The following is a 13,281-nucleotide window of genomic DNA, read 5'->3' as shown; positions in this document are numbered from 1 at the left end:
CTGCACCGTCTACACTGCATCAAGATTCGTGCTAGCTCTTTTCCCCCTCTCAAACATCTTCTCATTTTTATATCTGTCACACCACACAATTTTTTAACTTGAAATTTTGCAGATCACTCAAACATAACAACTAGACTATGGGAAAAATATTTTGGATTTTTTATGTCATTATGTATATAAATATATCAGGAATTTATTTTGAATTTTAAATAATTTAAATTTTAAATTTGCGCAAAAAAATTCCAAACTATTTTTTCCCCATTATATTTGTTATGTTTTAGTGACTTGCAAAAAATCTAATCAAAATATTATATAATTTGAAAGATATGAAAAAGAAAAGGTCAAAAAAGGGGTGGGTGCGTGGAGTGCATCTGCTCCACCACACATTTCCCTTATTTTTTTACTTATAAATTTGACATAGGAGTCGACATGGCGTGGACATACAACATAAGAGATCAAGTTTTAGCATATTTCTAACTCTATAAATTATTGCAAAGCACAAATCTGAGAATTAGTGTCTTCTGTGCAGCAGTCTTGTACAAGGAAATTGAGAGAGGCGGTTATTGAGTTGTTGATCCGATGGCGAGATGAATCATCGGACGTCGCCGCCAGCAGGACATACCAATGGGGATGCATGAATCCCATGATGAACACATCTGATGCAGTTGGCGCCATCCACTCATCCCCCATGAGCAGCTCCACCATCTCACCTATTGTGTGCACTCAAGTCCTTCGGATAAGCAAAGAGTGCTTAAAAAAAAAAACTCTGCTCGTTTATCTTTTATCTTGGATGTCTCACTGTGATGAAATCTCCATGATTGCAGTGAGAGTACCATTTGAGTTTAGCAGCAAAAACTGGGCAATTATTTGTCCTACCATGTTCTCCAAATTTCCTTTATCGGTTTATGTATGTGCATCTTTGTACATATGCCAAAAATTACTAATACATTCTTGTTTACTCATCAATGTCAATGTTACTTATAAAGAGGGATTTTTGGTTACAATATTTCTTTGAGGAGTGCATTAGCAAGCAACAAACTCGCTGGTAAGCTTCCATATTTATGTGTTTCCTTGCTCTCTATGGTTCAAGCTTCAGCCCATTTATAATCTATTTGGGTTTTTAAATCTGATTCATGTTTATGCTTGTTTCTCAGTTGTCTTTTTATGGGCAATGGTGGATTATATATGTGCAATTTATATTCCTAATTTTACCAGCTACCATTGTTTATATTAACTGAACAACTTAGCAGAACAACAGCTTTGCAGAATATGTTTTCTTACTTTCCATATGCAATGCTAACATGTAGGTGGTTCACTTCAAATTGATATTCTCTATGCCTTGAACAATCAAGATAAATGACCCCTTGAGTAATTGTTCAGTTAACAAGAACACCCAGCTTGTAAGTAGCCACTTCCCCCTTTGTAGGCTTTTTTAGCAACGCCAATGTTTCTTACTCTACATGACTTACATGCTTCATTTTTTGTGGGTACCTTATCTATATTGTTTACAGAGAACTGCTAAGGTTCCTATTTTATTGATTGAGAAACAAGCCATCATAGTGGATATATCTGTCTACTGTATCTGACTGTTGGGATTCTCAATTGGGCAACAAGCTACTATATCTACAGAGTGAGCCTGAAATTCTCTGCAAAATGATCTATCGCCCATGCAGTTTATTGCTTATATTTATTTGTGTACAATAAGGCCAAGCTCAGTTAGTTTTCTTCCATGCACTATTTTTTCACATATATCAGATGAAAGAAATTTTATAGCGTTGCAGCAGCACTAAGTGAACAATGTCGTTAATGGAGTAATCATGCTTATGCTCTTCAATTATCTCTATAGATGGATACTGGATCGAGTGTACCCGTGTAGTGAAGTACCGGGTTAAACAAGGCTCTATTACATTCTCTCTTTAGTTTCTCAGATTGCTCAATATTCAGCCTGCAAACAAAAATTGAATGTTGCTTTGGTTAAAAATTAAGAAAGATCTTTTTTACGGAGTTATTACTTGGCGTATTTATTTCATCTTTTTTCTCATTGTTTTTGTGTTGTGTGGTCACTTTTGTTGAAGATCATCTCGGTATGTATCCTTATAACTTGTTATCTTAGGTGGATGGTGCCTTAAACTTTTCCTTCGGTGGAAAACGTGTTCTGAAGTATGCTTTCTTGACAATTCAATACTCTCAGGTTTTGTTGAAAACAAAGTTATTTTCAGAATGTTTGCTTTTATTAACTTTGTCTACACGTATTTTCAGCGAGAAGCAACCCCTCCGATATCTGACCTTGAATGGATTTCTTATTTGAACTAATGCGGCGTTGCAAGTATTTCTAGCATCTGCATTACATCGTTATTGGCTATTAGGTAATAACTGAATTATCTGCCATCATCAGTTTAAGCAGACTCATAGGGGAGATTTTTTGTTGTGAAAATACATTTGTAACACAGATGTGACTCGAGAGCATAGCTGTTCTTAGGTTTGAATCAATGATGGCGTTTTGATTATCTATGTGCAGCTGTATTACTTATTTCTGAAACAATGGAAATTTAATATAGACGCAAGGTTCTTTCCCCTTTGTTTTCTGGCAGGTAGTCTTGGCATGAATTTTTATGAATTAGCATTTCTCTTGCAGAATAGATTGGCACGGAGCAGTCTGTCCTACTCAGATGTTTTCTTTTCTTTCTTTTGCTGCAAATTTATATTGATATTTCTGTTACAAGCTTTCTTTTACACTGTGTAAACCGTTTATTAATGGGACTACCATGAGAAACTCTGCTCGTGTGGCCCCAGAGGTATCGAGCATGTTTATCGGAACTATGGGTATTTTTGCTCATGGATTTTCTTTTACACCGTCTGTATTATTTCTTGGTGTTTGAGTTTTTTACTTTTTATGACAAAATGGAAATTGACGAGTACATGGTTTTTCCTTTGCCAGAACATGTAGATTCAGAACTATCTAAGCTTTATTCTGTTATGCCAAAAGAAGATGAGGAGACGGGTATGTTGTGATATCAGAAGCTACCATGGCCTATGAAGCGATAGCCTAAAAACATAACATTGTCTGTCTGGCTTTGTTTCATGATAAATGTACAATTGTAGTTTCTCCATGGTTACGTGAATCAATTTATTTGACTTCTTAATAATGTATTGTATTAGATGGTGATCAACTGGATGCCTTATCTATTCCTTAATTATGTTTCTACCATACTTATGTGCTTTGGCGTCCCAGCTACCTTGATATTTGTCAGTGTAGCAGGGGGTGCTCTAGATGATGAAATTGGGAGTTCATTTACAAAATTATTCTCGAGAGTGCTCTATTGCTGCAAGATGTAAAATGGACTTATTCTTTTGTAATACGATCTGCCATAATTTCACCGCTCCAGAGTTTATTTTATGGTTTATGTGACCAAGTAAACAAAGAAGGGTTCAAAATTCAGCACGCAAGCTATCAATCAATTGCTTTTCGACGTGCTAAGGTATACATAAATACAGGCTGAGCAAGCTGAGCAGCACAAGACCCATGTGACATTTTGTCATTTGGGCGTTGGGATTGGGTTGCAGAGCACCAGCGAGGAGGCGTCCCAAGGGGCGCCCCAACCACTAGTGTGCATTAAAAGGGTGACACCAATCATACAGTATGGATTTTCTATCTCACACTCATTTCTTGAAGCCCATGAAACTTTTACGTGGAGCAAGGTGGAACTCCATATCATGAAACCTAGAGTTGAAAAATAAATTGGCGGAACTCTTTAATTACCCGTAGAAGTATGTAAGTGGGTAGTTGTGCATTTCTAGTTTTTAAATTTACAGTTGCACAAATTTCTAAATATACTAACTAAATACCCATGCATTGCAAACGTGAAATAAATATGTGTTAGAGAAGACCGGTTACCACATGCCTAGAAAATAATCTATACCTTTTTGTCTCCTTTCGATACATTCTTGCTTGAACCGCTCAAATTTTGCAGCCTTGCATTCCTTCTTGCTTCCTCAATCATGTTCCTTGTACACAAACTCAAAAGGAATGATAATTTGCTAACTAATAGTTCCTACATTCACTTATTGCTTCAAATGACCAAGCCAAAATGCGTTCACGGGGAAGCACTTACCCTATATTTCATCTAAGTCGATGTGCAAACTTGATACGAAGTCATCAAATAAATTTAGTTATGTGTAATATAATTTAAAATATCTAACACCATTACACAGTTCAATAGCACGGTTAAGTTAAGTTTTCTTTAGATCCAACAATAAGTTTAAAAAGCAGCAATAGCTTGTATACGTATTCAGCTTTGATTAGGCATGCTGGTTTTTATTTATTTTCAATATATGATGATTATCTTGTTGCTTTTGTCTCTTCCCAGTTGACATGCATGCAACTAAACTAGATATTTCTGTAATCAATTGTAGAAGTTATTTCCTTGCCTTGTGATTTGATATATGCTGGTGCTGTAATGTACATATATAGAATGTGTGCATAGAGAGTGGAGCGTAGGCTACATGCATAAATTTGTTGGAATGATAGATAGGTTTTCTCATGGCCATGTGGTGACCAATATCTGTTGTGATATGGTTAGTAAGACTGAACCTTACCTCTGCCTCTTTTCCCAATCTAGCCAAGAGAAACAACCATATGCATTTTGTTTTAAACCTGGGAGCAGCAAATCAAAAAAAAAAAATATAGTACAGTAGCTTTGTTTGAACATACATATGTACCTGTATGGTGTCAATTTCCTTGCTCATCATGGGATGCATGCTTTGTCTCAACCGTATTCAGATAGTTCCCCATTTAGTTGCAAGCTGAAATTAAAAGCATGGTTACATAGTCTTGTTTCCTTAATTTACATGTATGATGATAAAAGAAACAATGTTATCACAGAATCTGAACTCGATGCTTAACAAGGTAGATGATAAATGACAAAGAAAATTACATTTAATAAAATCTCCCGGTCTTGTTATCTACAATCAAAGAATCTGAACTCGGTGCTTAAAAAACAAGGCATATAATAATGACAAGAAACTGCATATAATAAAATACATACATATACATCTTGTTTTCTATAACGTGAAACTGAGACAGCATTGCACCAGTTCAAGCTACGAGAGCAAAGAAAATTTTGGGAGAGTTGATGGGATGCTTCGTGGGCAGCAGATTAGGGAATAACTACAATAGTACAAGCACCACCATGCGGACTAGGGGGTATCTATGGATGTACCATCGGAGAGCTGGACCAGCAGGCGAGCGCATCATGGAGCGGCAACGACCGTTGGTTTGATACAATGGTTGGGCTAGATTTTGGACCGTTAAAACCATATGGTTTGGACAGCAAGTATCAGTTTAAGTATAAAGAGAGGATCAATGTATAACAATTAGGATTACAGGACAGAGAGTGAACCTGTCCTGTTCCAAGAATTTATCTTTTTGGGGGGCATCATTCCTGATCGGGGAGTGGAGCTTTTGCTGATCAGTGCACAGCCAATGCACAAAAAAACATAGGCAATCTCTTACTGGTTCGTACAACTGTGACCAGACAACTGCACAACAACTTGGATAAAAGGCAGTTGCGGTTGGAGGAGTTTGACGCCTGAGTACAAATATTTAGAGGAGAAGGTACCCTGGTGGCGAGCTAGTCGGCATCCTCCTTGACCGCCTTGGACGCCACCCTCTCCACGAGCAGCCTCCCTCTCAGTCTCAGGGACTCCACCATCCTCATGCCACCACCCACCAGCCTCGCTGCCGCCCACATTTCCCCTGCAATCCACAAAAATGCAGAAAAAAGAAAAGACTCAAGGATCCATTAACACGCATTGGAGAATAGACACAACACCAAGACTAAGAAGGTTCCAGTGATAAAGAATCAACAATCTTGCTGGAAACCAAGAAAGCGTCGAAGAAGGCAAATTAAGGACTAATCCTAGCAAGTGACCGACCTGCATTGTGTGGCTGTTTCAGACATTACTGCTGGACACGGCGATCTTGTATCGTGCCCGATCTTGGCAATGGCAGGGTAAGGGAAGAGAAGTGTTGTGTGTAAGATTAACAGGAAGTGCAACATGAAGGGCAGCACTACTCTTTCATCTTTTCAAACCAAGGACTGAGACAAAAATAGAAAAGAAACGCTCCCATTGTCGTTGTCGCTGTGCTGAACTTAACTGAATCAGAAAGATAACCGACCTAGTATTAACAATGACACTCCGAGTTGTATTCTTGTACAGCTGTTCCAAGCATTTTTGCTGGCACAGCTGAAGTGAACTGAATAAGAGAGAATGCAGCACACGTACCCTATGGAATGCCCAACACAGCCACGTGTACAAAAAGACATAAGTCCTCTCTCAGAGCTGGTCATTACCGTGACCTGGGAGGCCACATCATGAGCACACAATAACTTCGATACGCATGCATATAACACTAAAAAAATTCAAACCATTTTGAAATTCTCAATTTGGATCAAGACACAATAACAGACAACTGGATACAGGTTACTTAGCCAAGGTTTTATCTCAAAATATCCCAAGAAATTCATCTGATTTGTCTTGCCATTTGCTGTTGGCCATGATCCAAATTGTGCAGTGTTCTACCTACCTCCATTGTCTTTTGTTTGCACATATGTTCAGATGAATGTGCATAGCACTATGGTTAAAGAGAAGCATTTCACTATAACAGAACCAATCAAAAAAAAGGTGATTAATGATGGGGTTAGTATATTCATTTAGCTTCACTTCAGTGAAGCAAGAGCCTGCATGCTTTTTCATGTGGTGACAAACCTGAGAGCTGCTTGTGTGCTTTTCTTTTCCGGAGTTCATTCATGAGCAGCATGAGAACTTGACTGACGTTCTCTGTGAAAAACATACAGCTTCACACAAGAATTATATTTGTTTCCCGCACTGCAAATACCAAATACACACAAAAAGACAGATAGATGCACATCTGAATCATGGTTTCGTAATTCCTAAGAGTAAATTTTACTTTTCCATATTATTAAGGTCACAAGGAAAAGCCATTATTCATTCATTGGATATAAGGCATGAAAGCAACTTTTTTATTTATTAAATGGATAATCTTCTGCACCTTTATCTCTTCGCCTTTCATCTACGACTAAGGAACAGGTCATGCTTGCACGTCATTAAATTTCAGAACAGACTGATATTGCTTCTGAGATATTCGGTATTTTTATTTACTGTAATTGCTATTGTTATCATTGAAATCATAAATAAAGATAAGAAGAGTATGATTTGCTGTAGTACAAAAAGGTCATCCATTATTCATGAACTACTATGCAACCGGTACCATTATTATTGGTTTGTTATCCAAAGCCCGTGCATCCAGCTGTAGATCATAACTTCATTAAAAAAATCTATAAACTTTGGTTCTCTAAATACAAAGTGAAAATAGCTTGATCACTCAAGACATCTGATTCAACTGAGCTAGTAGCTAAAACAGAAAAAAAAATCTTCTTGAAAGGAGTAGAGAGAAGAATACTTATCTCTACTACTTAAAAAGACTAAAATGGTTCCTTATTCTGCCAATACGTTTCGTCGTTGCTTCGTCGTCGCGCTTCGACAACCGATTTGGTCGTCCTGCCCTTCCACCCGCGCTAACATGGGCCGTGGGCCGCGCCAGAAATCTCTCCTATCTTTCCCTCTCGTCGCACTTCACGGAAACACTAGGGAAGTCCCGGCCACACACGCGGCCATGGCGGTGGCCAGAACCACCATCCCCAACCCAGATCTGATGGAGGCGGTGGCCAGAACCACTATCCCCATCCCCAGACTTGCCTGACCTTGGTGGGCTCGAATCTAGGTTCTACCGGATGTGGTGTTTGGCGGCGGCGACCAGAATCACCACGAGGACCACGGCGGCAGCACCACAAACTCCGGCGTCCACTACCTGAGCCGCATGAATCTCCGGCCACTGTGAGGCATGGAACTCCATTTAGGTATTGTTTGGTCCCCGTTCTTGAAATGCATGCATGATAAGTCTGTTGTGTTTTAAACCTAAATTTGCAGATGATTCTCAATTAAATCCAAGTGCGGCACAACGTCTTCAAACAGGCAGAACTTATCATATTCGATTTCTTTCCTGTTGAAGATTTTGCGTGAGTTATATGTTGGATTTATTCCTTTGGTGGCGTGGATTGCTTGCTGCAGTGCAAAGCAGCACATAGGATGCAGGCAACCAGATTAGTTTTGGATCTAAATTTTTTTTATGCTTTGTTATTTTAATAAACCTAATGCGGGTTATTTAGTTTAATATACATAAACCTGTTGTATTTTTTTTACATGCATTTTAGATTGTCCTACAAGCTTTGTACAATGTTTCCAATCAATGCTAGCTCTTTTTAAAGAGAATCAAGATATTTCTACACAATTAAACATCAATATTTCGATAGTAAGACATTGTGTATGCATGCACATTTGCTGACTAACATGCACGGTCGATTGTACTGGATACCTAGGCTTCATAAGGCTCAAGCATAACCTCCAGTTTTGCAGGAAAAAATACACGCTATATTTGTTCGGCCATGATTTGGAGCCTTTTCAGTTTCTTTGCCTAGAAGAGGAAAAGAAGAGAAGGAACCAATTCATGAATAGGACCCGCATAGAGCTTATCCATCCATGAAGGCTGAAACCTCTCTCCCTTCCACACATTATTTCAGCATGTGCATGAATCAATACTGAAAACGGCGGGCTTCATCTTGCCAAACTTGATTGAATTTTGTAGGTGTGTCATTGCTTCAGATTGTGAAACCTGTGATTACTCTGTACATTTGATTATTTTTCCTGATTCCATGTAGTGTGTCGACATTTACTTGGATTTCAACATTTGTTCGCCTGGGTGTTTCGACATACACTCCGTCCTCACGCCTGCGGGTACGCCTAACGCCTCTCTGAGTTCGATTTGATTTCGTTTATTTATAATTTGGATTGGAGTTGATTTGTTAAATTTGGTAAGTTAACCTAGCGGTGCTTGGTGTATAGCAGTCAAATTGAGTCTGCAAAGTCTTTTTTGTAGATTATGGACATTTTCACCTGAACACTCATGACCCATGTCAAGGCTAATGTGGCAGCAGTGACTGTGACTGTAAAAGGGTTTTTATATTGATGATTTTTGCTGCTTTGTCGCGAGGTGGAGCAGTCTTATGTTGATTTAATGTGTGCCTGGTAACCCCCTCTTAGAACGAGTAAGTTTATCCTATTTCATGTGGTTATCCCCTACTACAGTAATCTCATACAATAAAGTGTTTAATTAAGCTTGTTCGTAAAAATTTCATTCTAATAATATGGAAGTATTATGTGTCCATTGCAATCTGCTTTCTAGGTGTTGGTCTTGTCAAACATCAAGGATGGCAATGTGGTCGGTTGAGTCGAGAAAGATGTCTTAGGTAGATTGGTGTTTAATTATATATATATACACACTTGCTTCAAAGTCTGATGTATTTGTCTTCATGTATTCTGATTAGTTCCTGAGATAACCTATTCTCTTTTTTGTTGGTATTTCTGAATGAGATCCTTTTTTCAGCTGTTTAACATGAGCAATATCGTATATTTGGAGCAGAGCTAGCAGAATATCTATTACACTTTAAAATAAATATATGCATATTTTTCTTCGAGTCTGTTCACAATATCACGATGTGTTCGAAATACTAAAGTTTGTAATTATGATTGTTTTGGTGATTTTCCCAGGGAGATACGAGGAGGGGTCCAGGTCCAGGCTTGTGCTGGTGCTCGGGTAGCTAGGCGCAGGGCGTAAGAACCTGGAATCCGCTCTCTGTTTCAGCAGTTCGACATCTTACGGATGGATTTGATTTCTTCTTCTGCTGTTTGTGGTTTTTATTTGACATCAATGAAAGCATTTGCACGAGCATTTCTTCTTCTGCTGCTGTCTGGCACCGACATGTAAAATGGCTGATTCAAAGGTGTTGCCTCCGAATGATGCTGAGAATGATTCAAGTTACGAAAACTTTGGCTTCATCACTAATATTGGTCTCCAACTGTACCCGCCCTCCAGATTTGATCGCCAAGATGGTACATCAGTGTGGTCTTGCTCTCCAGATTTGTACACACTTGGTTTTTTCATTTACTCCATCATCTGTTTGTATTTGACCAAGTGTATCTCCACATCTAACGGCCATGCCTGTTTGGACTTGCTCGTGTAATACTGGTCTGTTACAATATCATGAAAGACGGGCAGTCTCTAGGATATGTTCTGTTTTGAAATAGTTTATGAGATTTCACAGTTGAGTGATTACAGCTCAGGGTTTGGTGATGGACATGGAATGAAATGTCATGCATGTTTTTACTGACAAATTCTTGTACCGGTAAATCATCTTGTGCATTTTTAAGCGCAGCCATATCATCTGATCTTCAGTCTACATATGTATTTTCTTAAGAATGGATAATCACAAATATATTCTCATGGAGATAGCATCTTTTCTTCGCTACCAGCAGGTTATAAGATGTTCTTCTTCATCTGGCTGATGTCTTCAATTGAAATTAGATGGGACTTATTTTCATCATTTTTATTATTATTTACGTCTAGAGAGAGTTATTTGCTAAGCCGACTCCTTGAAAAAAATTAGTAGGAATTGTTACTTTTAGCACAGCGAGTTGGTTCTACAAAAATCTAATAGACATGTTTTCATTTTCAGGAATACAGCTTGGACAGTGCATCAGCTCCAACTTGGCTAGAGTGTTAGTTATTCTTTCCCTGTTGAATAATCAGTTTTAAGATGTACTTTGTTTAAAAAAAATTAAGATGTATCATTTGTCCAGCGAAGCAATCAAAATTGGTTCATACTTTCAAAGTAGAAGATCTAACTATGTAAATGTACATTCTACAACTTCCTTTTACAGGAGGATATATCATGTTAGTGTGTTGTATCAAAATTTGTATGGACACTTGATGCCTTTTTAGTGTAAGTTATTCTTGTGGTGCCTACAGTTTACCTAATATATCTGATTGGGTTCTTTATAATTTTTAATAATGGTTTGAAAACTACATGGAAAAATAAATTCTACTTCCTCTATCTATAGAAAGACATCGAAGATTAGTTTAAATTTGGATGTATCTATGCACTAACAGATGTCTGGATACATCTAAATTTAAACAGCCTTCTAACATCTATTTGTAGACAAAGGTAGTATAAAAAAATTGGTGCATAAAATTCTACCTAAACCTAGAAGCCTAACAATTCAAGTTCCTAAAATTGGCTTTAGTTTTTAATGATTATACTAGATCATTCCAAAATTATGATGAAACACAGAATATTTATTGTGAAGATCTTGTATAGAAGTGCATTGCACATGCACTCTACTAGATATTTATTATGCATTACTTTTAGACATACATTATCTTTTATATATTGTGTGAAAAAAAAGATATTTTGAGCCCCGTAGCAACGCACGGGCAAATGTCCTAGTCCCGGTTAATAGGAAAGTAATGACTAGAGCGACGAACCAATATTGAGTAGAAACAAGAAACTAAATCATAGGTATTAAAAGTACCATAGATAAGTGCTAATATAATAACATCAGGACAAATCACAGGTAAGTCCTAATACTATAATACATAATATCGATGACACCAAAGCAGAATGGAGAACAGGCTCACTTCATAAACTACTCGGTCCATCAAGGTTCATCAGAGCTAACATAGATAAAGAACTTGAGGGCACATGACGATGCAGAAGTTCTTGACATACTACTACGAAACTAAGGAAGCAGTTTCACACCTTGTCATCATATATTTGACCAACTCAGCGTATTATGCAATGTATTCGACAAGCGTGCTAAGCACCTCCCTCGTGATACTCGTACGGTCCTGATGAATCTTCATTTTCAAAATCCGTTGTTTCTTCAACTTGGCATCCAACTGGCAGGCTGTACCGTCATCAATAAACTCGAACGCCCTTTTCAGAAAGCAGCGGTCACCACCAGCGATCTCCTCCACCATTAGAGTGAGGTGAGGGTACATGTCCCGGAGTTCCTCAAACTCCCTACGGAGAAGTGGCTGGCCAGAGCTGTTCTCTTTTATCTCACGCTTGGGCAACATCAGGGAATCACCCCAAATTTTACTGGATAGATCATACTTGCGCAGGTCATCAGCATCTCCAGGTGGTGGTGCTCCAGCAGCAGCAGCGGTGGTCCGCATAGTATAGTACTTGTTCCTCAGCCCACGGACCTTCTCGTAAATCTGTGTCTTGGTGAACTCTTTCTTGTCAACAACGTGCCCGCGGACGACTTCACACAGCTGGGAGCGACCTGGAGGTTTCCCATAAGCTTTGACGAACGCAGCAAGGGACTCGAGGATGCCAAACTCGTCTTCCACGGACCAAACACGAATGCCTGCCACTTTCCCCTTTGCCACGGCCTTTTTCTTGTCACCGGCAGCCACATCCAGCGGGGTGCTCTCCGGACCAGAAGCGGGCAGATCGGTCTTGGGCGCCTCCTTCTCTTCCTGGACGCGGTCATTGGCGGAGGCCTCCACCTCCTGTACGACTTCGTTGGCGGAGGGATCACCGGCGCGCGGCTGCTGAGAAGCTTTGGCCTCGTCCATCTTCTGGCCCGGCGACTTGTTTATAAGCTGCGGGGATGAAATCAGATTGGTGGCCGACTGCGACTGAGGGAGCGTCCTGAGAGCTGGGGGTGGGCTTGAGGGAGCGGTGGGTGTGGGAGCATCATCGGGGAAGAGGGTGTGCCATGAGCGGCGGGCGGAGCTGCTCTTGGGCGCATCTCCCATGGCTGGCTTTTGCTCTTCTGATTTGGGGGAGAAGACGAGAGAACCTCCCTCCAGTTTGTGTACTAACAAGTACTTTTCAGATCTAGGTATGTCTACTACTCCGTAGTAAATAAGGAATGAGCTGGAATTGCCCCTTGAAAAAATTTCATTTCCATGTTAATATTTTCTGTGTTAGGGAAGTGATTGTGCACATTAAAAGTTTTGCATAGAAAAGAATGGAAATATCTACTTTGGATGGTAGTGTGCAAGCTTATTTTATATTGTATTTCATTTTTATTCATGGTTTTACAAATTTACAGCTGGTTTGGATCTGGGGTCCTTGGATGGTCTCTCTGAGCGAATCTTGACCGTCCAACTTTTTCACTGTGTCATATAAAACCGGCAGCACCCGGTGAAAACCCTAGCCACGTTCCCCCTCCTTTCTCCTCTTCCTTGAGTGCTCCTCGTGAGAGGCGTCTAGCGTAGCTCTGCCTGGTTGCGCAACCGGGATTAATAGCAGTTGCGAACCGGGACTAAAGCCCCTTTTTCTACCAGTGCCC

The 13,281-nt window shown here is 39.4% G+C and overlaps 1 protein-coding gene and 2 long non-coding RNA genes across 9 annotated transcripts; 1 reads left to right on the top strand and 2 right to left on the bottom strand.

Annotated features, from left to right (window-relative positions):
- Positions 1-1,302: 1,302 nt before the first annotated feature.
- On the bottom strand, positions 1,303-6,013 carry LOC127342186 (uncharacterized). Of its 2 annotated transcripts, none has more exons than XR_007876324.2 (4): positions 5,935-6,013; positions 5,619-5,755; positions 3,921-4,803; positions 1,303-1,945 (listed from the first exon to the last, which is right to left on the bottom strand). It is a non-coding gene; the product is annotated as an uncharacterized lncRNA (long non-coding RNA). The 2 variants fall into 2 exon arrangements; XR_007876323.1 differs by lacking the exon at positions 1,303-1,945 and adding an exon at positions 3,436-3,721.
- Positions 6,014-7,705: 1,692 nt separating this feature from the next.
- Positions 7,706-10,917, top strand: LOC127342183 (uncharacterized). Of its 6 annotated transcripts, none has more exons than XR_011755234.1 (6): positions 7,706-7,940; positions 8,497-8,725; positions 8,799-8,874; positions 9,017-9,165; positions 9,688-10,452; positions 10,653-10,917. It is a non-coding gene; the product is annotated as an uncharacterized lncRNA (long non-coding RNA). The 6 variants fall into 6 exon arrangements; XR_011755235.1 differs by having other exon boundaries at positions 8,011-8,725; XR_011755233.1 differs by adding an exon at positions 9,323-9,386 and having other exon boundaries at positions 7,706-8,725.
- Positions 10,918-11,466: 549 nt separating this feature from the next.
- Positions 11,467-12,796, bottom strand: LOC127342182 (uncharacterized). The gene has a single exon (XM_051368137.1). The coding sequence runs from the start codon at positions 12,740-12,742 to the stop codon at positions 11,768-11,770; it is 975 nt and encodes a 324-aa protein (XP_051224097.1). The 5' UTR covers positions 12,743-12,796; the 3' UTR covers positions 11,467-11,767.
- Positions 12,797-13,281: the final 485 nt, after the last annotated feature.

The sequence above is a fragment of the Lolium perenne genome, chromosome 3 (genome assembly GCF_019359855.2).
Source record: "Lolium perenne isolate Kyuss_39 chromosome 3, Kyuss_2.0, whole genome shotgun sequence".
In the NCBI taxonomy this organism is placed as follows: Eukaryota; Viridiplantae; Streptophyta; class Magnoliopsida; order Poales; family Poaceae; genus Lolium; species Lolium perenne.
The sequence above is the reverse complement of the archived record's forward strand: the minus strand, read 5'-3'. Positions and strand labels throughout refer to the sequence as shown.